We start from the raw sequence: 21,752 nt of genomic DNA, 5'->3' as shown, positions 1-21,752 counted from the left end.
GTCGAGTAAATGGAAAAGACTTTTTAAAACAGTGAATAATCTCATTTCTTGACTGCTATTGTTTGTTTTTGTATTGTAATAGACCATGGTACTGCTTAGACATTGTGGAGCATTTCAAAACCATCATGATATACAGCATCATCAGAATGAACTCTTTATTAATAAATATCATTCCATTTTCATTTAGAATAACAGGAGTATTGAATAACCATGATACAACTACTAGTAAATTGATGTACTTGCTTAATCTAGCATCTCAATTTCAGCTTTCTGTTGCATTATTCAGCATGAAAATGTTGAATTTTAATTAAATAAACTAATTTAAGTTAACAGGCCGTTATCACTTATAATTGTCAACAGCAATTTGTAAATGAGCGCACTTCTGATTTTCATTTTGAAAATTACGTCAGACAGCTGAGGTTGAGTTATAAATGAATATATAGACACTACGTGTATGCATTGTTTACTTCCATCATATGGTTTCGTTCTCTTTTTTTTTGCGATTTCAGATAAAAATAATTATACAACTATTAAGGTTAATTAATTTTGTCGTTGCCACTGTCCGTCTGTCCCTCCGTTCATCCATCCATCCATATTTCTTGTATGCACTATTGAAGCTTCAGTTTTTTTTATCTAATCTTGATGAAACTTGGTATGCATGTATATATTGATAAGATCTTGGTCAAGTTAGAAATTATGATCAATGGTTTCAGAGTTATTGCCCTTGACTACAGTTTGGCTTGTAGGCACAATATTCCTTCCCCAACTCTGGATCTCCTCTTCTGTAGGCTGATGGTTTTTCTCGGGCAGCTTTTGATGAAATTCTGTACTTTTCTGGTGGTGGTCTTTGTTGACCTCCATGTCTTGGAGCTCCAAATATTCTATAGCTGCAAGTATGTTGATTATTCTTGATCTGGCGGCCGCGTCTGTGCTATAATTCTTGTCATTGATGCTCACTAGATATTAAGACATCTACTTCTTCCAGCTCGGTGTCATGCAATGTGACTGGCTTTTGTGTTGATCTTAAGAATCTTGGCTTGCACTTTTAAAACCATCTGTTGGTGGTTCTGGGAAAACAGGGCTAGGTCGTTTCCAGTTGCTCCCATAATGTCCACCTGGTTCGATCAATTTTGTGTTGACCTCTTCATGTTACGCGCAATCACTAAGAGGTAGAGAAGGGTGATAGGAGACAACTTTTTCTAACTGAAATCTTAAGCTGTCTGTCCACAACTCGACAGGTCATTCTGGATTAAGCTGTTCAGTTCCGTTGGCGCCTCATGATGGCATAGCAACTGTCAGATAGTTTCTTGGTCAACGCTTCGATAGTTGAATAAGTTGATGTACAGCGATGCGATTCATTTCAAACACAGCTCAACGATAATGCGCTATGTTGCAATCTGGTTGATGTTATATCTGTTCTGACGGAAGCTCGCTTGCTAATCTTAGAGAAAGAGACCGAAGGAACGTTTCAGGGATTCTGTTGAAGACCTTTTCCCACCTCTGTAGTTAGCATACATCCTCAACTTCAAACTCATGGTAGACTTATCAAGCACCAAACGCATTCTAATTGTTTTCTAATATGGTACACTGAAAGCGACATCAAACCGCATTCAATTTGGTAGAGTCACAACTCACAATGGTTGGTAATTTGGTCACAGTAATACGGGCACACGGTCATTTGGTCACAGTAATACGGGCACAAGGTATTTTGGTCACAGTTATAGGACACAAGGTAATTCGGTCATAGTTAAAAGGGGACAAGGTAATTCGGTCATAGTTATAAGGGGACAAGGTAATTCGGTCATAGTTATAAGGGGACGAGGTAATTTGGTCATAGTAATAAAGGAACAAGGTAATTCGGTCATAGTTTTAAGGGGACAAGGTAATTTGGTCACATCAATGAGGGCACACGCTCGAGACACTGAGTCGTCCTGGAACTACCGGTCATTTGCGGACATTACTAGCAGCAACACGAACAAACAAATACACGTGAATCAATAGCATTTTTACGTATGCCGTAGAACAGAAGCGAATGTGTAAATTGCTACTGCCCATGTCTGAAAAATACATTGTGATCATAGCGTCATAAGACGGTCACACTCGCCATCGGAAATCGCGATGGATAACCCGCTTCGGTTTGAAGAGGGGTTTCGTTAGAGCGATATGAGATCGGTTCAAAGCGGTATCAGTGTGACGTGCTGATGCGCCTTCCGGGCCACTATAATAATAATAATATCTTTATTTTGGGACGAGGGCCATAGGCCCATTATACATTACATGGATATACATTTATATTAATACATGATAACTGAATCAACATGTAATATACTTTAAGACAATAAATATATAAGTATATCTCCGACAGGATTCATAATCTCTCAGTAGAAAAGAACTAAATTATTTTTTTCTTGCTTAAAAACACAAACTTGGCTAAATAATTTATAACAGTATCATTGGTAGTTTGAAGCAAAGTATAAAATTTTCCAAATGTTGGGTATTTAATAAAGAACGATGGAATTAGTTTTACTCTAAGGTCGTAATAAGGACAGTCCATACAGAAATGGTATTCTGTTTCTATACTTGGGCGGATGCAGAGAGGGCAAAATCTTTCATGTCTCTCTAAGTTGAGTTGTCTCCCTTTTTCGATCATAAGGACTCACTCCACTAATTCATTTGCCATCTCTTCCCATGTTAAAACACGAAATTCAACCTTCTATAACTTTTTCCAGAAATCTCGTTGAAAGCTTTCCAATATATCGAATGAAAGCCTGACCAATTCTCAATGTCTCCTAAAAAATTCATTATATGATGACCATGAAAATTTTGAGCTACTAAAATTGAAAGTAGACTACTACCGGTTATACTCATCAGCTAGAGTTTGGCACTTCACAAAACGACTATTTTTAGAATTAGCCTTCCGCCTTTAAGTCTCTCATCATCTCACCAAATCTGAAAGATAATGCAATTTCAGACATCAAATTCCAAATCTAGACCAAATTTTACCCAAAAATAGGCAGGCAAAAACCCCAAAAGGGAGAGAGAAAGAAGATTTCTAAAAATAGCCTGGATACAATCATTTGCATAAAATGTTTTAGTGGAGTGAGTCCATAAAAGATCATGGACATCTTAACTTTTGAAAGCAATGCGATATGGCTTACAATGTACACAATTTAAATAATTGCGTGGCAAATCTATCGATTTGTCACGCTTTGTTTTCGTTATGTTTTTTTTTTTTTTTTTTACTTTTTTTTTTGGGAACGTCCCTAGACAAAATCGAAAATGGTATAGCATAATTGTCTTCACCAAACATTCTTAAATGACCTGGAACCAAAAATGAATATCTAAAACTCAATTTTTGCTAAACCGGAAGTGTGCCATTGCATAATGTGCGAATATTTTGCATCAAGTCTGTAGGGCATATTTATGAACCGATTTACACACCATGTGACCTTGACCTTCGATGACCTTGAAAATTTCACTGTAGGATGTTCTTGACCTCAGCTATCCACAGGTGTACTGATATTGGTTGAAAAATATTAACTTCCGGTTTAATAGCCATTCAAAAATTAACATTTTTGACAACTTTGGACTGCTGTATGACCTTTTCTAATAAACACATTAAATTATTTTTTTCAATTTTGTAATTCCCTTTTGATTATCTTTTCAATGATATATGACAATAATACATTAAAATATGTTTTAAAAATATTGGGGTTTAATTAACTCCTAGCAATATGGTTTGTATATTCAGGATCTACTCAATTTTCTCTTTTCAACGATATGTGACATGGGTGGTTTAATACAAAATTGAATTTGTGAAAATAGGCATAAAAGTGTTAAATGTTTATAAAAATATGTAGATTGTGGGGATTAAAATGATTGACAGGTGTTATAACAGGTTATATAATATGATAGGAAAGCTATCCATATGAACTTTTGACATGCAGGTGTGAAGTAGTTTGGGTCATAAACAAATTAATCTGATTATGTAATCTTTTAACACTTAAAAAAATAACTTTCACGTACAATAATTTAACATACACTCATATAGAGTAGTGAATTTTTGATACATTAACCTGTTCGAAGAAGTTCCTAAAATTGGTGTTAGGGTGTATTGAGACGAGTCTCAATGAAAGCACTGGCTTAGAAATAGATTAATTTATTGATATACGTTTTGTGTATACATGGGGAAATTTGTTCTGAAGTTCCGAGTAATGGCGTTTGACTATTATGGAGGCTTTGGTAGCTGTAGAATCAAATGTCGTTATAAAGGGTATTACCTGGTTATCATGTTGAATGTTGAGTCCATTTGGCCTCACAGTCTGCAGTTGATCGATCCAATAACTTTCGCGTTGTAGACGTCTAAGCTTAGGTTTCATGCTAGGTGATGTAGAAACCGTTGTACATCGCATTTTTTTACAAGAAATTAGGTATATGATATTTTGATCTCCGCAAGAAATTAGGTTATTCATCGCAAACAATTTTCCGTTCTTGTTATTTTTGAAAAAATGGGTAACATGTATGTGTTCGCATGTGCGACAAGTAGGACCTCCACAGGGAAATGAACCGAATCCAATAAAAGGTGGAGAGGGGTCTTCTTTTCTCAAAATGTCTGAAAGCGTGTCATTCTTAATTTTTCGAAGAAACCTTTTGGAATAACCCCTCTCCCTTAATTTGTCAAAAACTAGTTTACAGGCGGATTCAAAATCAGCCTGCTGGGTGCAAATTCTATGAAATCTTAGAATTTGAGATTTAATTATTCCAGAAAATGTGTGCTTCGGGTGGAACGAGCTTTTGTATAAAAGTTGGTGGGTATCAGTTTCCTTAAAAAATACTTTAATGTCTAATTTTTTAGAAGAAAGAAAGTTGTTGCCTTTGAACACCGTGGTGTCCAAAAAATCCATGCTGTTTTCGCTGATATTTGCTGTCAATTTCACGGAAGGGTGGTGGTTGTTTAAAATTTCGAAATATTTCCAGAAATGTTCTAGAGTATCGGACCAAATGATAAAAATATCGTCAAGAAACCGGCCATAAAATAAAGGTTTAAACGGTGAGATATTTTCTATCTCCCTAACCCACTCGGCCATAAATATATTCGCATAACTAGGGGCAAATCGTTTGCCCATAGCAGTTCCAGATGTTTGTAAATATATTTTTCCATTAAAAAAGAAGTCATTGCGCGTTAAACATAGTTTAAGTAAATCTAAAATCTCTGTATCAGGTCGATCAGAACATGGATATCGAACAAATGCCTTACGGACGGCGTCAAGACCAACATTGTTGTCAATGTTGGTATACATACTGGTTACGTCCAAAGAAATGAAATACGCGTTTTCGGGAATGTCCAATTTCTTTATTTTTTCAACAAAATCGGTTGTGTCTTTCAGATAAGAAGGGTGTTGGCATGCTAGTGGCAGTAAAAAGTAATCTATGTATTCTGAAACTCGGTATGATTCGCTAGAACAATCAGAAATGATTGGTCTACCTTTAGGAATTTTGTTGGCAACGGACCACTCAGTTTCGGGATTTTTATGAATTTTCGGAAGCGTGTAAATGTGTCGTTGGCGAGGCTCAGTGGACGCGGAAAGGTAGTCATATTGCTTTTCTGAAATAAATTTCTTTTTTACCAAATTTTGTAGAATATTTTATTTCTCCCAGTTTCCATAAAAATAGGTGTATCAAGTTGGCGATAGTGATTTGGATTGTTCAACTGTTTATCAATTTCAAAAATGTAGTCATCGCGATTTTGAATGACGCAGCAACTGCCTTTGTCACTTTTCCTGATGATAGTGTTTTTGTCATTTTTTAGATTATTGAGAGATTTTCGTTCAAAATTGGTAAGATTGTTTTTCTCATTCACCAAAGGCAAATGAGAAATTTCTTCATATAAATTGTCGCATATAGTTAAAATATCTTGGTCAATCGCATTATCTGGTGGATTCCAGCCAGATCTATCCGTAAATTTGATTCGTTTACCGCGGCCAAGTTTTTCGAGAAAGTAATAATTCAATTTAAATGTTCTCTGAACTTCAGTTACCGACGTCAAAATTGGTTCAATCGAAAATGGTTTATGGGTGGGTATGAAGGTTAACCCTTTGTCCAGAAGTCTTTCTTCAAGGGGAGAAAGTATTCGTGAACTTAAATTGACAACAGTTTGTCCTAATTTTGGAATATTTCCCCCCGCGTTTAGTTTAAATGGGAGACCCAATTTAAATATACAGATTTGGCAGTGGGGGCCGTCCAGTGAAGGAGATCTAAATGGTTTACCTCGATCATTCCATTGAATCGCGGCATAGTCTTTGCAAACGGAGATGGCTTATGAAAAAGAAGGTCTTGAATTTTCGTAAGTTGGCGGCTAAATTTGGTCTCTGGCGTTGGAGGATCTGGTATCTGGGTGGCGAATACGTTGGCTGATGGGAATTTGGTTTTGGCGAGGGATAACAATTCCAGCATCTGTCTGTGGATGGATTCACCTGGTTCATTCTTGTTGTTGAGGCCAATATGGAGAAGGACTTTGGATGGTATTGATGTTGGATTAATCTTTGTAAGGATATCGATGATGTGGTTAATTTTGGCTCCGGGATAAGATTCAGCTTGGGTGTCCTGGTTGACCTCTGGAATTCGGGAAATATTTGAAGATCCTATGATAATGGTTGGTTTGGTTACTTCAGGGAGTGTCCATGTTGATTTGTTCTTGTTACAATCATGACGACGAGGATGGTTTGGTGATTTAGAACCTAAGCTTAGACGTCGACGGAAAGTAGAATTGGTTGATGATCTTGGAGTTTCGGGGTTGGATCTAGGTCTTGATGGGGTAGCAGGTGAACTTGTAGGTAGAGGTCTAACAGAATTGGAGATTGGAGTAAAAGGGGAGGTTGGTAAATTGGTGGTATTGGTTCTTTTGCTTGGAGTTGGTTGTGGGTAAGTAGAAGTACTAGGTAAGGAAGTAGGTGATCTCTGTCGCTTTTGGGAGGATGCTATTGGTTGGTTGGTAGGTGGTTGAGCACGTTTAGGTGGAGAAGCTGGAGGGTCAACTATCATATCTGCATCAATACCAGAAGTCGAAATAGGGTCAGAATTTTTTAAAACCACCAATATTTGCGAGTATTTTTCAAGAGTTTGATTTTGGAGTCGCTTATAAGACTTTTTTGCCCAATTGATCGCTTCTTTAGAGTATTGATTAAAATTTTGTTCAGAGAGGTTGCGTGACTTTATCATAGTAATTTTGTCAGCAAGCATTGAATCATAATGATTCTTTAGAGGTGTTAGTTAGGCTGAGGGAATAAAAGCAAACAGCGGGCTGTCTCTATCAAACACTGACCGTGGAATCAGAATACAGAGCAGGATTCTAACCCGCAGCACAGCACTTAATCGTATAGCAGACACCAAATCAACTGGCTTCCGACTGCGCTAATCCTTAGCAATAAAAAGAAAGTGGCAATTTTATCTTCTGCTAAGATTATTATAGGTCATAAATAAATTAATCTAATTACACTATCTTTCAACTCTATAATAATTCACATTTTTTTTAATTTTTTGCAAAAATGCCCGAATTCTGTGTCCATCAGTGCTCTAGATTATTCAAAAGATGTTAGAACCATTAAAATGACGCTTAAAACCACATGTTGTTAAAGTGACTGATAGTGGGTTCCTTAAAAATAGGTGTAGGGTCAAAAGTTATGTTAGTAATTAATTTAAATGTTTCTACTGGCTTGATAAATGGAGGTTTTGGTCAAGTAACATTCATTCAAACTGATCAGCATAATTAAACTGACAAAATTTTGTAAAATTTGATAATGCTAAAGTTGGAATAAATGAAGACAGTGTTCCACTTCCGCCAAATGTACCACGTGGTAGTATTGGTATTGAGAGATATGAAAGCCCTCGTGTTAACTATAAGGGCGATGTTAGACGCCAGTTCCCATTACGTCTCGCCTAAGCAGTTACTATTCACAAAGTACAAAGTCTAAGTCTCGATAGCGGTGTTATATCACTTCATAAAATATTCCAAGCTGGTCAAGCCTATGTTGCGTTAAGCAGAGTTCAAACTTTACAGGGTCTTACAATACAAGATTTTACGGAAAAAAAACATATATTGTGATGAAAAAATTGAATCGGCATTAGGAGCAATGGGTACTTTTTTAAAACCCGAAAACGAGACCATATCAACTGATACTAATATAATTTTACTCAATGTTCAGGGTTTATCTATTCATATAGAGGATTTACAGAAACACAGGAAAATGCTAGAAGGTGATATCATTTGTTTAACATGACTAAATAATTCAATAACTCAGCAAAACTAAAGTTAAATGTCTTCACCACCATCCTCGAAGCAGCAGCTATGATGACACTAGAGATTTCAAATTTTTGAAAGAAAAGGGGCACGGAGGAGTAGGAGTATATTATAAGCAAAACAAAAATGTCAACATTTTAAAATTGGGAGTTTTAAATATAGACCACCCGTTTATCGATTAGATTTATTTCTCCCAATGTTAGAAAGATTGAATTACAAGAATCTGGTTCAGACTATGTTATTATGGAGGATTTCAACCAAAATATCTTGGTTGGTCAATTGTCTATACTAAATCGTTTTCAAAAATTTGGTTTTCAACAACTTGTTCAGCATTACACTACTGAAGGTGGGACACTTATAGATCATGTTTATATCAGTAAAGAAATTCCGTCAGATAATGTTCACATTTCACACATACCTGTATATTATAGCTACCATGAAGCTATTAAAATAGCCATACGATAAGTTATATTGATACAAGATTGAATTTATCCTTTAACAAAACATTTCATTTAGCTTGGCTAATTCTGTCTATCTATATCAATACATCTTTGTTTATTTTGTCTAAGAAAGTAATTTCCATCCCCCACACTCTGCGTCTTCCAAACAAAGCCAATACCAGGCTCATAAAGCAGTTGTTTTACCCAATATGACCAAAAATAGATATCTTTTTCAGCTAAATCATATTTATATTTGTAGACGTGAGAATAATTTATTGTCAGTCTGGCTTAATAGTCTTGTCCAGTACCTAATTAGTTTATAGTTTGTGTACCCTTAACGAATATCGACCTGATTCACCTCTAGCTACAATATTTGGTGAATTTCTAACTAAGTGTAAGATAGTCTTACAAAATCTACCATGAATACGTATAACATCATGTGACGAATGAAATGTCCATACTTCACACCCATATGTCAAAATTGGTAGTATTTTACTATCAATATATATGTAGTTAAGCATTAAAAGGTAAATTGCTAAAATTTCTAATATTTGCTTTCAATAACAATAGTACTTTGGAGGCCTGTTGTGATAATCTTTTGTGCTACATACCATGAGCACCAACTAGACAAGTGTACCCCAAGATATTTAGACGTGGATGCAGATTCCAACTGACTTCCGTTAAGATAGAACTTTTTCGATTGTTTCAGTTTACCACCTTTCCTGAACACTATTATCTTACTTTTGCTCGTATTTATGTTTAATTGCCACTTGGCACAACAGGCCTCCAGAGCTCTTAGTCGGATTTGTAGCCCCCGTACAGTAATATCAAATAATATGATGTCATCTGCAAATATGAGCATGACTAATTATATTGTGCCAATACTAATACCTCTTGAATCATTATTAACAAGCTCATCAACAAGATTGTTGATGAAAAATAAAAATAAAAACGGAGACAACTGGCATCCTTGGCGGACACCATAGTAACAATCAAAGAAATCAGTTCTCCCTCCTTGCAACCTTACACATGCCTTGACATCCTTATACACATTCTTGATAAGCCTAAACGTTCGACACTTGATTTTGTTGTTCCATAGCTTATACAATAATGACAATCTGCTCACAGTATCGAATGCCGCTTTAAGATTAATTAGGGCACAGTGAAGTTACCCTTACAAATTGAGACAATATTATTTATAATGTTATCTAAGATAAACAAATTGTCGATAGTTTGGAAGCCTGGTGGATTTTCGACTTGTTGGGTCGCAGGAAAAACGAACCGTAGGGGCCTAATTTCTCACTTTTGGGAGGGGGCATGGTGTGATTACAATTTTATGGTAGGAAGTTTGCGATCTTTTTTTTTTCGGGAACAGATCAATCAGCTCATCAGCATACATCGTATGTGCGATATCGGCATTCATCACCATAAGGCTCAAACCATTTAGTCGATTCTCACACATCACGCTCCAAGTAGGACAATTTTGGATGGGCCTGCGGAAATTTATTAACTGTGTGATAATTTTTACTGTCATGGGCCGAATTTCCCATAGGCCGAAAGGCAGCTGCCTTGTTTACCTTTAGGTTAATCTGCACATGGTGAAACAAACCTCGTGATGTGAAAAACTCTGACAAACAAGTTGTGATTTCGCAGACTCGCGCCTTCCGTGCATAGAGTCGTGATTCGCCCGATATCTCAAACCATTACAACCTCTATCATAGCTGTTTGAACAGATGTCAGCTGGTGAAGAGACAGAAAAAATAAGCCATCTTAGAGGGACAGATTCGGTATTATTTAGCTTAGCAATCAGTAATAGTGTTCACAGCTCACCGTTGAAATTTGAGCCTTTAAATCCATGTGTCCAGAATTATCCGCTTTTGAAAGTTAACTCGTCAATTTAGGATACTCTGTGATATATAGAAAAGACATACATTGTATATAGAAATAGTAAGTAAAAATTCCTAGTCCTAGTTAAAAGAAATATGGGATTTTTGTATATTTGTAGTACTTCTGAAGACTATTCACATATATTCAAGGCTAAAATACTCCCCTCCCCTCCATTTGCCTCATCTGTCCCTTCAAATGGGGACATTCCGCATCTCAGCAGGTGCTGCGGTTTTAAGCATAAGATATCCATATGGTTTTAAAGATGGGTTCCCTTATTTTCATTTTAGAAAGTAGAGGTGTTCCAATGACTTGGTAAAAAATCAAGTTTGTCTCACATGTCCACAATTAAATGATAATTAGCTAAATTAGAAGAAAATTACCAACAGAATTCGGATGAATGACCGATCAGGAAATGTCAAAAAAAGTCTTTTTTGTTTATCCAGACTGTACAAATATGAACATTTATGATTGGTTAAAACTAATATTATCATATGCAATAAGAACATAATGATATGATTAAGAATACATGATAATTCATTAGAAACACCAATTAATCAAATAGTTTGCTTAATTTGCCAACTTTAAACCTATTTGGATATTTCGGATCCGCCACACCCCGATATGTTCGGAAAGATAGATATTTTTGAAGTTCGTAAATAGGTTTAAAACCACCCACACCTGCAGAGATGCAGAATGTCTCCATTTAAGAAGACTTATTTGTCTGTCTCTTTACAAGCTGACATCTGTCAAAATTGCTATTACGGGCTCGAATGGAGACAGATGTTTCGGTCTACGAGAAATATATGCAATGAGAAAAAACTGTCATACTGAAGCAGGCTGCATTAAAAAGTTAGAATGTTTTTATTACGTATGATGAAACGAAACAATAAATAAATCTTGTTCTTTTTTAATATGCAAAAGTTTAGCGATCCCACTGTGACGAGTTTGAACGTGGATTAAAGTAAGCCCACTATGATATTTTTTTTTTTAGATTTTACTTTTGAGTAGAGATAATATCAGCGACTTCATTTCTGACTTTCTGTTGTTAAATGGACCTAGTCATAGATCTGTAGAATGCGAGTTGCATAGCCTATTAGACCTAAATTTAAATTTCCTCGAATTTTAAGTTAAAATTGTCAGTAAAAGCTCTTACCTAATCCACTAGAGCTTTTTCTGACAATATTAGACATGCGTAGAGGCAGAAAATCTAGATGCTCCACTTTTAATGCAATGTTACAATACTTAAAATTCGAAGAAATTCAAATTTAGGTCATATAGGCTATGCCTACAGATCTATGACTAGGTGTATTGAAATGTCTAAATGATTTGTAGTCCGAGATGTACGCTGGAATGTGAAACGATTGTATGATTTTCTATGTATATTTTCTCGAGTAAATCACATGAAATCTGTAGTTCAGTTCTATTGTGTTTATGAACAAATTTTGAAGCATTTTTTCTAAGTCAAGAACTTACCTCAAAGATAGCTTGCGTTGCAAGGTAACATACGCCAACTGCCACTGGCAGCTGTCAGAAATAATAAAACAGTCTTTAGTGACTAAAGTACGAATTTTCTCATATTGAAGAAATTATTTATGCTGAATAATTCCACAAAATTTTTTAAAATCAATATCAATAACCCAAATACAACAAACAATTAAATCACACAGCTCTAATTAAGGGCAAAAAACAATTTTTGACGCGTGTTTACAAAGTCAAGGGCAATAACTCAAAAAATGTTCATCAAAAATATCTCTTGTTAGAACTTGTCCGATATCTTATCAATTCCAATGATCACACCAAGTTTCACCAGAATCGGTTGAAAACTGTAGCTTCTATTGTGCTCACAAACAAATTTTGACGGTTTTTTGTAAGTTAATGGCATTAATTCAAAAACATTTCATCGAAAATGCGTCAAGTTAGAACTTGTCCGAGATCTTATCAATTTCAATGATCACACCAAGTTTCATCAGAATCGGTTGAAAACTGTAGCTTCAATCCTGCTCACGAACTATTTTTAACAAATATTGAAGCGTTTTCACAAAGTCAAGGGCAATAACTCAAAAACCGTTCATCGAAAATGCGTCAAATTAGAACTTGTCGGAGAACTTATCAATTCCAATGATCACACCAAGTTTCATCAGAATCGGTTGAAAACTGTAGCGTCAATCCTGCTCACGAACTATTTTTAACAAATTTTGACGCGTTTTTACAAAGTCAAGGGCAATAACTCAAAAACTGTTCATCGAAAATGCGTCAAATTAGAACTTGTCCGAGATCTTATCAATCTAAAGCATCACACCAAGTTTTATCAAAATCAGATAAAAACTGTAGTCTCTGTAGTGCTCACAAGAAATGTTGACGGACGGACCGACGGACAGGGGCGACAATATACGACCACATATTCATGTGGGCGTATAAAAACCGTTCATCAAAATATCATCAAAAAATCGTCAAATTCAAACTTGACCAAGATCTCATCAATATACCTCAACACATCAAGTTTCATTAAAATCAGTTGAAAACTGAATTCTCTGTTGTGTTCACAGACAAATTTTGACACGTTTTTCATAAGTCAAGGGCAATAACTCAAAAACCGTTCATCGAAATATCGTCAAATATTAATCACAAATTTCATTCAAGTCAGTTAAGAACTGTAGACCCTATTAAGTTCACAAACAAATTATGACACGTTTTTTATTTGTCAAGGACAATAACTCAAAAGACGTTTATCGAAAAATCGTCAAATTCCAACTTGACCCAGATCTCACCAATATACCTCATCACATCAAGTTTCATTAAAAATCAGTTGAAAACTGTAGTCTCTATTGTGTTCAGAAACAAATGTGGATGCGATTGTCCTAAACTCAACAAGTGGTTGCCTAGCATGATAGCCTACGCCCACTTTACTGATACATTTTTAGTATATCAAGGGCAGTCACATCTGTGTCAAATCATACCATGAATCTAATTTGTGCAAGACATTGTTGATTTAAACAAACACACATTATTTAATATAATTCTGACATTGACTGTCACCTCTATCGCAATCAAATTTTAAAACCCGTTCATCAGACAATCAGATAAAAACTGTAGTCTATATTGTATTCACAAGAAATGTTGACGGTTGAAAACATGTTCCTTCAGCAACGGCTTATTATATAATTATTTATGCCCAGTTTTTCCGCAATATTTTTATTTAATCGAAAGCAATAATCCAAACAAATTATCAAATCACGTGGCTCATTCATTTTTTATGACAATAAAGGGCAATAACTCAAAAAACCTTCATCGAAAGATCATCAAATTCATACTAGTCCAAGATGTCATTCCTAAAAATGATCCAAATAAATTTCAAATGAAGTCTTCATTGTATTCACAAGAAATGTTGACAGACGGACCATCGCGCGGACAGGGGTGACAGCAATATACGTCCACATTTCCATGTGGCCGTATAAAAATCAAAACATAATTATCAACAATGAACATGATGTAGACATAAAGAAAGGTGAACCAAGATGTGTGAGCAACATAATGTTTTAACTCAACAGAAAATTATGGCAGGTAGATTTCCAAAATTAACATTCTTATATAGTAATATCAGACACAATCTTAATTGACCACCGTAAACATCACTACACCAGATAAAATGGTTGATTTTTAGAGAAGATGCAAACATTTCAACTAAGCATTAAAATCATATGTATATGTATTTTTGTTTCCGTAGGAAGTCACTTGCTCAAGTTTAAACAAGTGGTTGCCTAGCACGATACACCCACATTCCCGATAATTTTTTAGTATATCAAAAGCAGTCGCCAAACTGTGTCAAATCATATCAAAAATATCCTTTGTACAAGATATTGTTGATTCAACACATAAAATTTAGAAATAAACTGCCAACAAATTTTGATGCATTTATACTAAGTCAAGGGCAATAACTCAAATTCCATGTATTGAAAAATAGTCAAATCAAACTTGACGAAGATGTCATTGAAATAAATGATCACACCAGATTTCATTAAAATCAGATGAAAACTGTAGTCTCTATAGTGTCCACAAACAAATTTTGACGAGTTTTTACTAAGTCAAGGGCAATAACTCGATAACTGTTCATTGAAAAATTATTAAATTCAAACTTGACCAAGATCTCATCATGATAAAATAATGACCAAACCAAATTTCATTCAAATTGGATGAAAACTGTCGTCTTTAATACGCTCAAAATAAAAATATTTTCACGTGTTTTTCCTTAGTCATGGGTAATAACTCAAAAACGTCCATTAAAAAACTTTGAACAAAATTGTGGACGGACGGACAGGGGCGACGACAATATAAGACCCCACTATAATGTGGGCGTATAAAAATGAGTCACACAAGTTTGCGATACACATCTGTTCTGAGGCCCTATTCTCTGAAAACTGAACTTTATAAATACAGTAATGTGATTGAATAACAAAACTTAATTTAATATCAATTTTAGTGATTGACCAATCAGATGACTGGAACCCTAAATTCATTTTAATTCAGATAAGTTTTCAAGAATAAGGCCCAAGGTTTGCATATTATTGTACAGTATCGAGTATCAACACAAAACAACGCGAAAAGATCCCCATAGAATGGCATGTTGTATCAAACCGTATCAATTTACTGTAACATGTATCAATTTAATGTTATTGTTAAAGGATACTACCTCTTAAACTTTTAAACTTGGTCAACAAGGGTACATTTATTATCAGCTGGACTTACCAGGTTCCTTGATATAGCAAAATGTGTCCATTAAATAAGTAATTATTGAAACACGCTCATAAGCATGTTCAAAAATTACTTAGTTTTATGAATCATTTCCCAGTTTTATGGATTAAAAAATTTTTGGTGTAATTCTAAAAGGTAGATTACCTTTAACGCATGTGAATAGTCTTCATTAGTCAAATCAAAAAAGTACAAAAAACATTGGACGTAGATACCCGACGCCTCACTTGATAAACAATAACACAATTTCTTATCGGTATATTTTTCGGTTCATTTCACACTGCCAAATAACTAGATTGAATTAGATAAAGACCAAATCAGCCAGTGTGAAAACAGTTATTCAGAAGAACTGAAAGAGTATATCAAATCTATCAAGGTCAGCGTTTCCTAATCCTCTCCCCAAAGGCGAACCGCCCCTGCCATCCCACCAAGTCCTTTGAGACTTGATATTTGCGAACTGAAAAGCACGTTTTTCTGATGCAGGCTGCAATAAAAAGTTGTAATGTTTTCATTACGTATGACGAAAGGAAATAATAAAGAAATCTTGTGCAGCCATCCCACTGTGACGAGTTTGAACGTGAATTATAGTTATTTTTTGCTGTATATTTTTCAAACAATAGCTTTGCTCTGTAAATACCTGAAACTGACACATGAAAACAACAGTCTTGTAAGACAAATCAAGTGTCAGACTTTTCTTTTTGGATTATGCCATTAAAAAACAAATACAAAATATGAACATGAAAAACTCCAATACAAATTTCAAAACTCTGTAACATATAACAAAATGGGAAAATATCTAAAAACAGTCTTGGCTTTGAGCTATAAAAAATATGTTTCAGACAAACATGTTAGCATAATACAATTTTGTTGAGCTGCGGGTGTTAATTCTGGATTAAGATGCTGTAGATGTCTGTAAAATTCCATTGCCCTCTCTGGAAGTGTTTCCAAAGCAATTTTATCAACATCATCGAGGTTCTTCTGAAAAATCCGTTGGTGTAATGGATCATGTAGACATCCTTTAAAAACAAAGCAATGAATTAAGGAATTGAAAGTTTTCAAGGACAGAGGCATCAGTAACAAATCAGTTTTTTTCTTTTATGTCAGAAATTTATATTGAAATCCTATTCAGCCCCAGCAGCTAGCAGTCCTGCTGCAATTTGGTGTCTGCACAGACTTTGTTATTTGTTTAAGCACATTTATTGAATGGATAGCATCAGGATACATAAGACTTAATCTTTAAGGCTTTAATCTTTTATATTCTTGTCCAGATCATCCATATTAGTTGTGTAATTTAAATGGATAGAAAGCGGGTAGGGTAGCTAAATATGTTTTTTGTTTAAAATTTATATAAACAAAATATGAGAGCACAGCTTATAGACATGTTTGTCTGATTTTGACATATCAAAAATATAATCAAGTTTCTATAAGAATCAACAAAAAAATGAAATGTATTAATCTGAATCAAAATCATAAAAACAGTTAGTAGCTTCTATTGCGTTAAAAAATCACGAAAAGTAAGGCTGACAGAAGGCATACAAAAATAATTATTTTATCATTGAATATATAAATCTCATATTTGTTTCAAATGTCTAATAACCACATATGTACGATATTGATTGGCAAATTCAGTGACACAGTGATGATGTAGAACAAATGTATGCATACTAAAAAAACCATCTTAAATGCAAATTTATAGTTTTGAAAGGGTTAATCAGGATTTAAAGTAACCAGGTCTAATTCCAGATGATCGGCTAACAGTCAATTTTATTAAGAAAGAAGGCATTTTTGACAGAAATTCGTCGCTTTATGAGTTTTTAAGCTCTTTTTTTCTAGTACATAAACATCTAAAACCTGTGTTTAAAATAATTGAATAGTCGAGATATAAAAATCGCATGAACTCTGTTAAGCTGTTGAATCAGTGAAAATCTGTTCGAAACCTTTGCAATGAGTGACAATGGTGCTATTCGTTATTAAATTTCGGTATTTCTGTAGTTATTTTAACCTTATGTCTGCTTGGTTGATCTGTAGATTTTTTACCAACAATTCGCCAAGAATTGGTCCAAACTAGGTCAAATCTTTGGCAGTTTCTGCAGTCTAGTTTATGCTGCGTTACAGCTGCTAAAGTAACTTTTGTTTTCTTGTTTTTTCTGTCTTGAGGGAATAACAAAGATTAACCAGAATGTTATTGCCAAAAATTAACGTTTCGTAAAAAATCACTAACCTTTTCAACACTACAGATTTGATGCGAAAAAAAAAAAAAAAATAGCAAAAATTTCACTTTTGTTTCACTTACTTTTATTACAATTTAAGAAACTCTTGGCAGCATAGTAAACCAACAGACTCAATTCTTCAACACTTTCTGGTGTATAATCACTAACTACATTACCATTTCCATGAAATTCTCCATTATTAGGCGATTGTGGAGGGGTACATAATGGACTTCTTGGAGGACGAGCACTAAAATAACCATCTTTTAATCTGGTAAAGGATAATGGGAAATTAGTTGGTGTGGGCACTATACCCTCACAATAGTCCTCCATAACTCTCTGAATAAGTTTTAACCGTAATAGGTCTGAACACACTAAATGTATCAAAATTTTCTTTTGTTTTAAATCTGATGCATAAATATATGTTTTTTCCAGTTCTGAAGCTATCCTTCTAGATGCATCAAGACAATTTTTACTGATGTCAATACCTATCTCTAACAGTCTGTTTAAATCTGGAAGTAATTTGTATGGTGCATCAAAATTTATCAAATGTTTTTCAGTCAGTTCTACAGGCATCTGTGCTTCACCCTGCAAAAATGCTTCGGTAATGCCTTCATGAGAAGATGAATTAATACAGAATTCAATCCACGTTATAATCAACTTTAGATTAGAGAAAGCGCAATCTTCTGAGAGCAGTCTAAAAGCAAATGTTCGCATAAGCTTACTTCTGTTCCGAATACTATTTTGAAAAATGTTAATTTCAAATCCAAACACATAGAGATGTAAAAGTAATCCGCTTTGTAAATTCGTTGTACATGAAGAGTTGCTTTGATACGTTACGCCTCCAATTTTATCACAAAGAACATCCCAATCAATTTGAATTAGATCAGGATAGGTCTGCCACACAAACCTTAATATATTGTAACATTTGACACAAATATAAACACTATACTTCCCTAACAAACCCTTGAATAAAATATCATTCAACACTTTAACTGTTGGTTTGTTTTGAGCAACGAAACCTTTCAAAATATCCAAACTACAATCAAAGAAGGCATCACCCTCTTCCATAGCAGCCTCTAAACTATAAATATGCATAGCACTGAAGGATTCCACAAGATTGTTTACAATTGATGCTGCTGAAAATTTCACATTATTAATGCTAGTATAATACTGATTAGTATAGGAATAATTTGGAGCTATGGCATTGTCAATTGGCTCATTTGGTTCAACCCGTACATTACGTAATGAAATCCCTGATGTGATACTGGTCCCATCAGCTGTTAATCTAACATTATCTTCAGACTGAGCACATTGATTCACATTTTGATCAATCCAATCTTGAGTATCACTTACTTTGCTTTTAGTATAAATTGGTAATGAACTTTCTTCAATACTTCCCTCTTTAGGACCATCAGATTCCTGAGAATCATCACTTTGGCAATATTCCAAAGAACGCAATGGTTGTTGTAGTAAAGATGTGGTACTACCAGCATCACTAGAGCTACCTTGTGAAGATGCAAGTATCTTAATGGATTCTAATGAAGTATCAGACTGATAATCACTTTCATTAGGTATTTTATGTGTTTGATTTAAGCTATCTAAACAATCCATCCAATGTCTAGAACCTTCTGAGGAGTCATTGGCTTCCCCATCTAAAACAGTTATTTTGTCTTTTTTAGGTTTACTTTTATACGACACTGATGATAATAGTTTAGCAAGTTTATTCTTATGTTCAGAGGTAAATAAAAGATTAGACTTGGAGAAAGTAGAGTCTTTCTTTGTGGATTTCACTTCATTTTGAGACAGTTTAATTTGTTTTGCTGAACTTTCAAAATCATCCATACTATCATATTCTGCAGGAATAATGCAAATAGAATTCACTAAATCTGATTGAAATTCTTTCTTAATGGGTGTATTGATGATCTGTACATCATCTATATCAGGTAACTCATCACTAAAATCATCTTCAGATTCATTAACTAAATTAATTCTCATAGGTTTGATAGTTGTCTCAAATTTTTTTTTTTTCTTTTCATATTCTTCGCAATGATATTCCGAGTGACTAGACACTTTTCTGTATTTGGTTGTTTGAGTCCATTGTTTCAATTTTTTTCTTTTTTTAGTCTTTCCAAAAGAATAACTTTCTCTTGACTTTCTCTTTTCTGACTGATGTTCAAGTTTATTAATTTTGGTTTGCATTATTCCTTCACTTATAGCACTAGACCCAATCCCTATAACACTGCCCTCTTCATCACAACTAATGGAATCCAATTTAGGAATATAGTGTGGCTGGAAAGAGAAAAATTATCTTGTTTAAATTAGAAAATAAATCATGTCAATATTATGAAAATTGTAGAACTAAAAACTCTGAAGTGAACATTAATCTAACTAAAATTATGATGAATAAAAATAATTTGAATAGTAGAATAATAGCACAATGCTTTGGAATCATAATTCAGAATAAAACAGAACACTATTTAAAGAACTTTTTCTGAACATAAGATAGTATGATGAGATCATAAGGCACACAAAATGTCAAGATAGCTTGCCAAGCAAGGTAATATACGGCCCACTGGCAGCTTTGATATTAAATAAAAATATTTGGCAGCACAGTAACAATTATACCAGTATGAAATATTCAACCTTCAGTCTTACACTCTTTTTTTAGGGGGATACTGTAGGGGGGGATTGTTTACGAACAAGAGCAATAATTCATACAAAATATTTTTCTATTTTTCTGATTTTCAATAGGGGTTCAAGTTTCATCAGAATCAGTCAAGAATTGTGCTTTCTAGAGTGTTTACGAGCAATTGTGGGCAGACCAATGGACGGACATGGGGGACGACAATATACGACCACTATTTTATGCGTATAAAAATGTGTTTTGACCTGATTTTTTGTACGAACTATGAATTTTAATCAGCAAATGCCTCTTCTTATTAATTTTAATTATTTTGAGACAATAAGATACAGATACAGTTCGGGTAGTATTTCACGGGTAACCAGGTCTGATTTGAGATAATCAGTTAACCGTCAATTTTATAAAGAAGTAAAAAGAGAACAATTTTGACAGAAAATTCTTTTTTCTTAGTAAATAAACATCTTTAATGATTGAATAATTGAGATTAATAAATCAAGATAGGGTATCAATTATCAAAACACTAACGAGTTGCAAGAATTGTGGTCAAAATTATCAAGCCTCTTTTTTGATATAAGTTCAACTAATTAACTCGTTCTAGATAATTGCGTTGCGATGGTCTAAGTTTGTCGACATTAAGCCATATGACTAACGAAAACGGGAAATTGGGCCTTAGGGTGTAATTGGATGTGTGTGATGTTGATGTCTATGTTATCTTCAATCGATTGCAAACAATTCTCAGGAAGCCGATTATTGAATTTTGATTTTGCTTTTCTCATATTTCCGGTCATATTTATCTAGTGAATGCAAAATGTTTTAAGACCCATGACCTTGACCTTTGGTGACCTTATGACCCGCACTAAACTAGTTACCCCTGATGATATCTATCCGATGGTGTAAACTTCCGGTTTTACAGCCATTTGAAAATAGCAATTTTTAATTTCAAAGAGCTGTGTCACGTGACCTAATTTCTTCTTTCCAATGGTATTTAACACAAAATTGTGCTTTTTAAAATTTGAAACTTTTGAACTGACTTATAGTAACTGTGCGTAATTTGACATTTGCCGTAAAATCTCAAGCCTTTAACATGAAAGTATGAATATCTCATGATCTAATAACTTTAGACGCTTGAAATTTTTAACATACCTTAGCATTGTACACATAATAACAGATGTGACAAATTTTGGGATGGGCGTGGCACATCCAGGCTAGATTTACATTAACTTATATATTTGTTATCTATTTACTAGCAAAGTATATAATTGTCACCTATAATATTTTGCAGGTTAATAGGTAACTATTTTGGCCAATAAAAAGTTAATCTGACTGGGATTTTTACTTTAAAAAAAGGAACAGGTTTAATAATTTACTAGATTTGCATTTTTGACCTTTAACATGGATGACCTTGAACTTTTCAAGGTCAAAGGTCATTGATCTATACTGTCAATTTATACTTTGATCTTTGATGTCTGACACCTACTTCCTGTTTTACAGGCTTCCAAAAACAGTTATTTTCAAAATTTTTAAGGCTCATA

General features: G+C 34.3%; 2 protein-coding genes across 2 annotated transcripts; both read right to left on the bottom strand.

The window, feature by feature from the left end:
• Nucleotides 1-715: 715 nt before the first annotated feature.
• Nucleotides 716-7,041, bottom strand: LOTGIDRAFT_160928 (hypothetical protein; the record flags this gene model as incomplete). The annotated part of the gene is made up of 3 exons (XM_009056102.1): nt 716-887; nt 2,945-2,949; nt 6,268-7,041. 3 exons carry the CDS (start codon nt 7,039-7,041, stop codon nt 716-718), a joined length of 951 nt encoding a protein of 316 aa, XP_009054350.1.
• Nucleotides 7,042-16,038: 8,997 nt separating this feature from the next.
• Nucleotides 16,039-21,420, bottom strand: LOTGIDRAFT_232233 (hypothetical protein; the record flags this gene model as incomplete). The annotated part of the gene is made up of 3 exons (XM_009056101.1): nt 16,039-16,385; nt 17,663-19,868; nt 21,364-21,420. The coding sequence occupies 3 exons, from the start codon at nt 21,418-21,420 to the stop codon at nt 16,189-16,191; spliced, it is 2,460 nt and encodes an 819-aa protein (XP_009054349.1). The 3' UTR covers nt 16,039-16,188.
• Between the last annotated feature and the right edge of the window lie 332 nt (nt 21,421-21,752).

This window comes from Lottia gigantea (genome assembly GCF_000327385.1).
Source record: "Lottia gigantea unplaced genomic scaffold LOTGIsca_26, whole genome shotgun sequence".
In the NCBI taxonomy this organism is placed as follows: Eukaryota; Metazoa; Mollusca; class Gastropoda; family Lottiidae; genus Lottia; species Lottia gigantea.
Note: the sequence above shows the minus strand (reverse complement) of the source record. Positions and strands in the feature narration are given on the sequence as shown.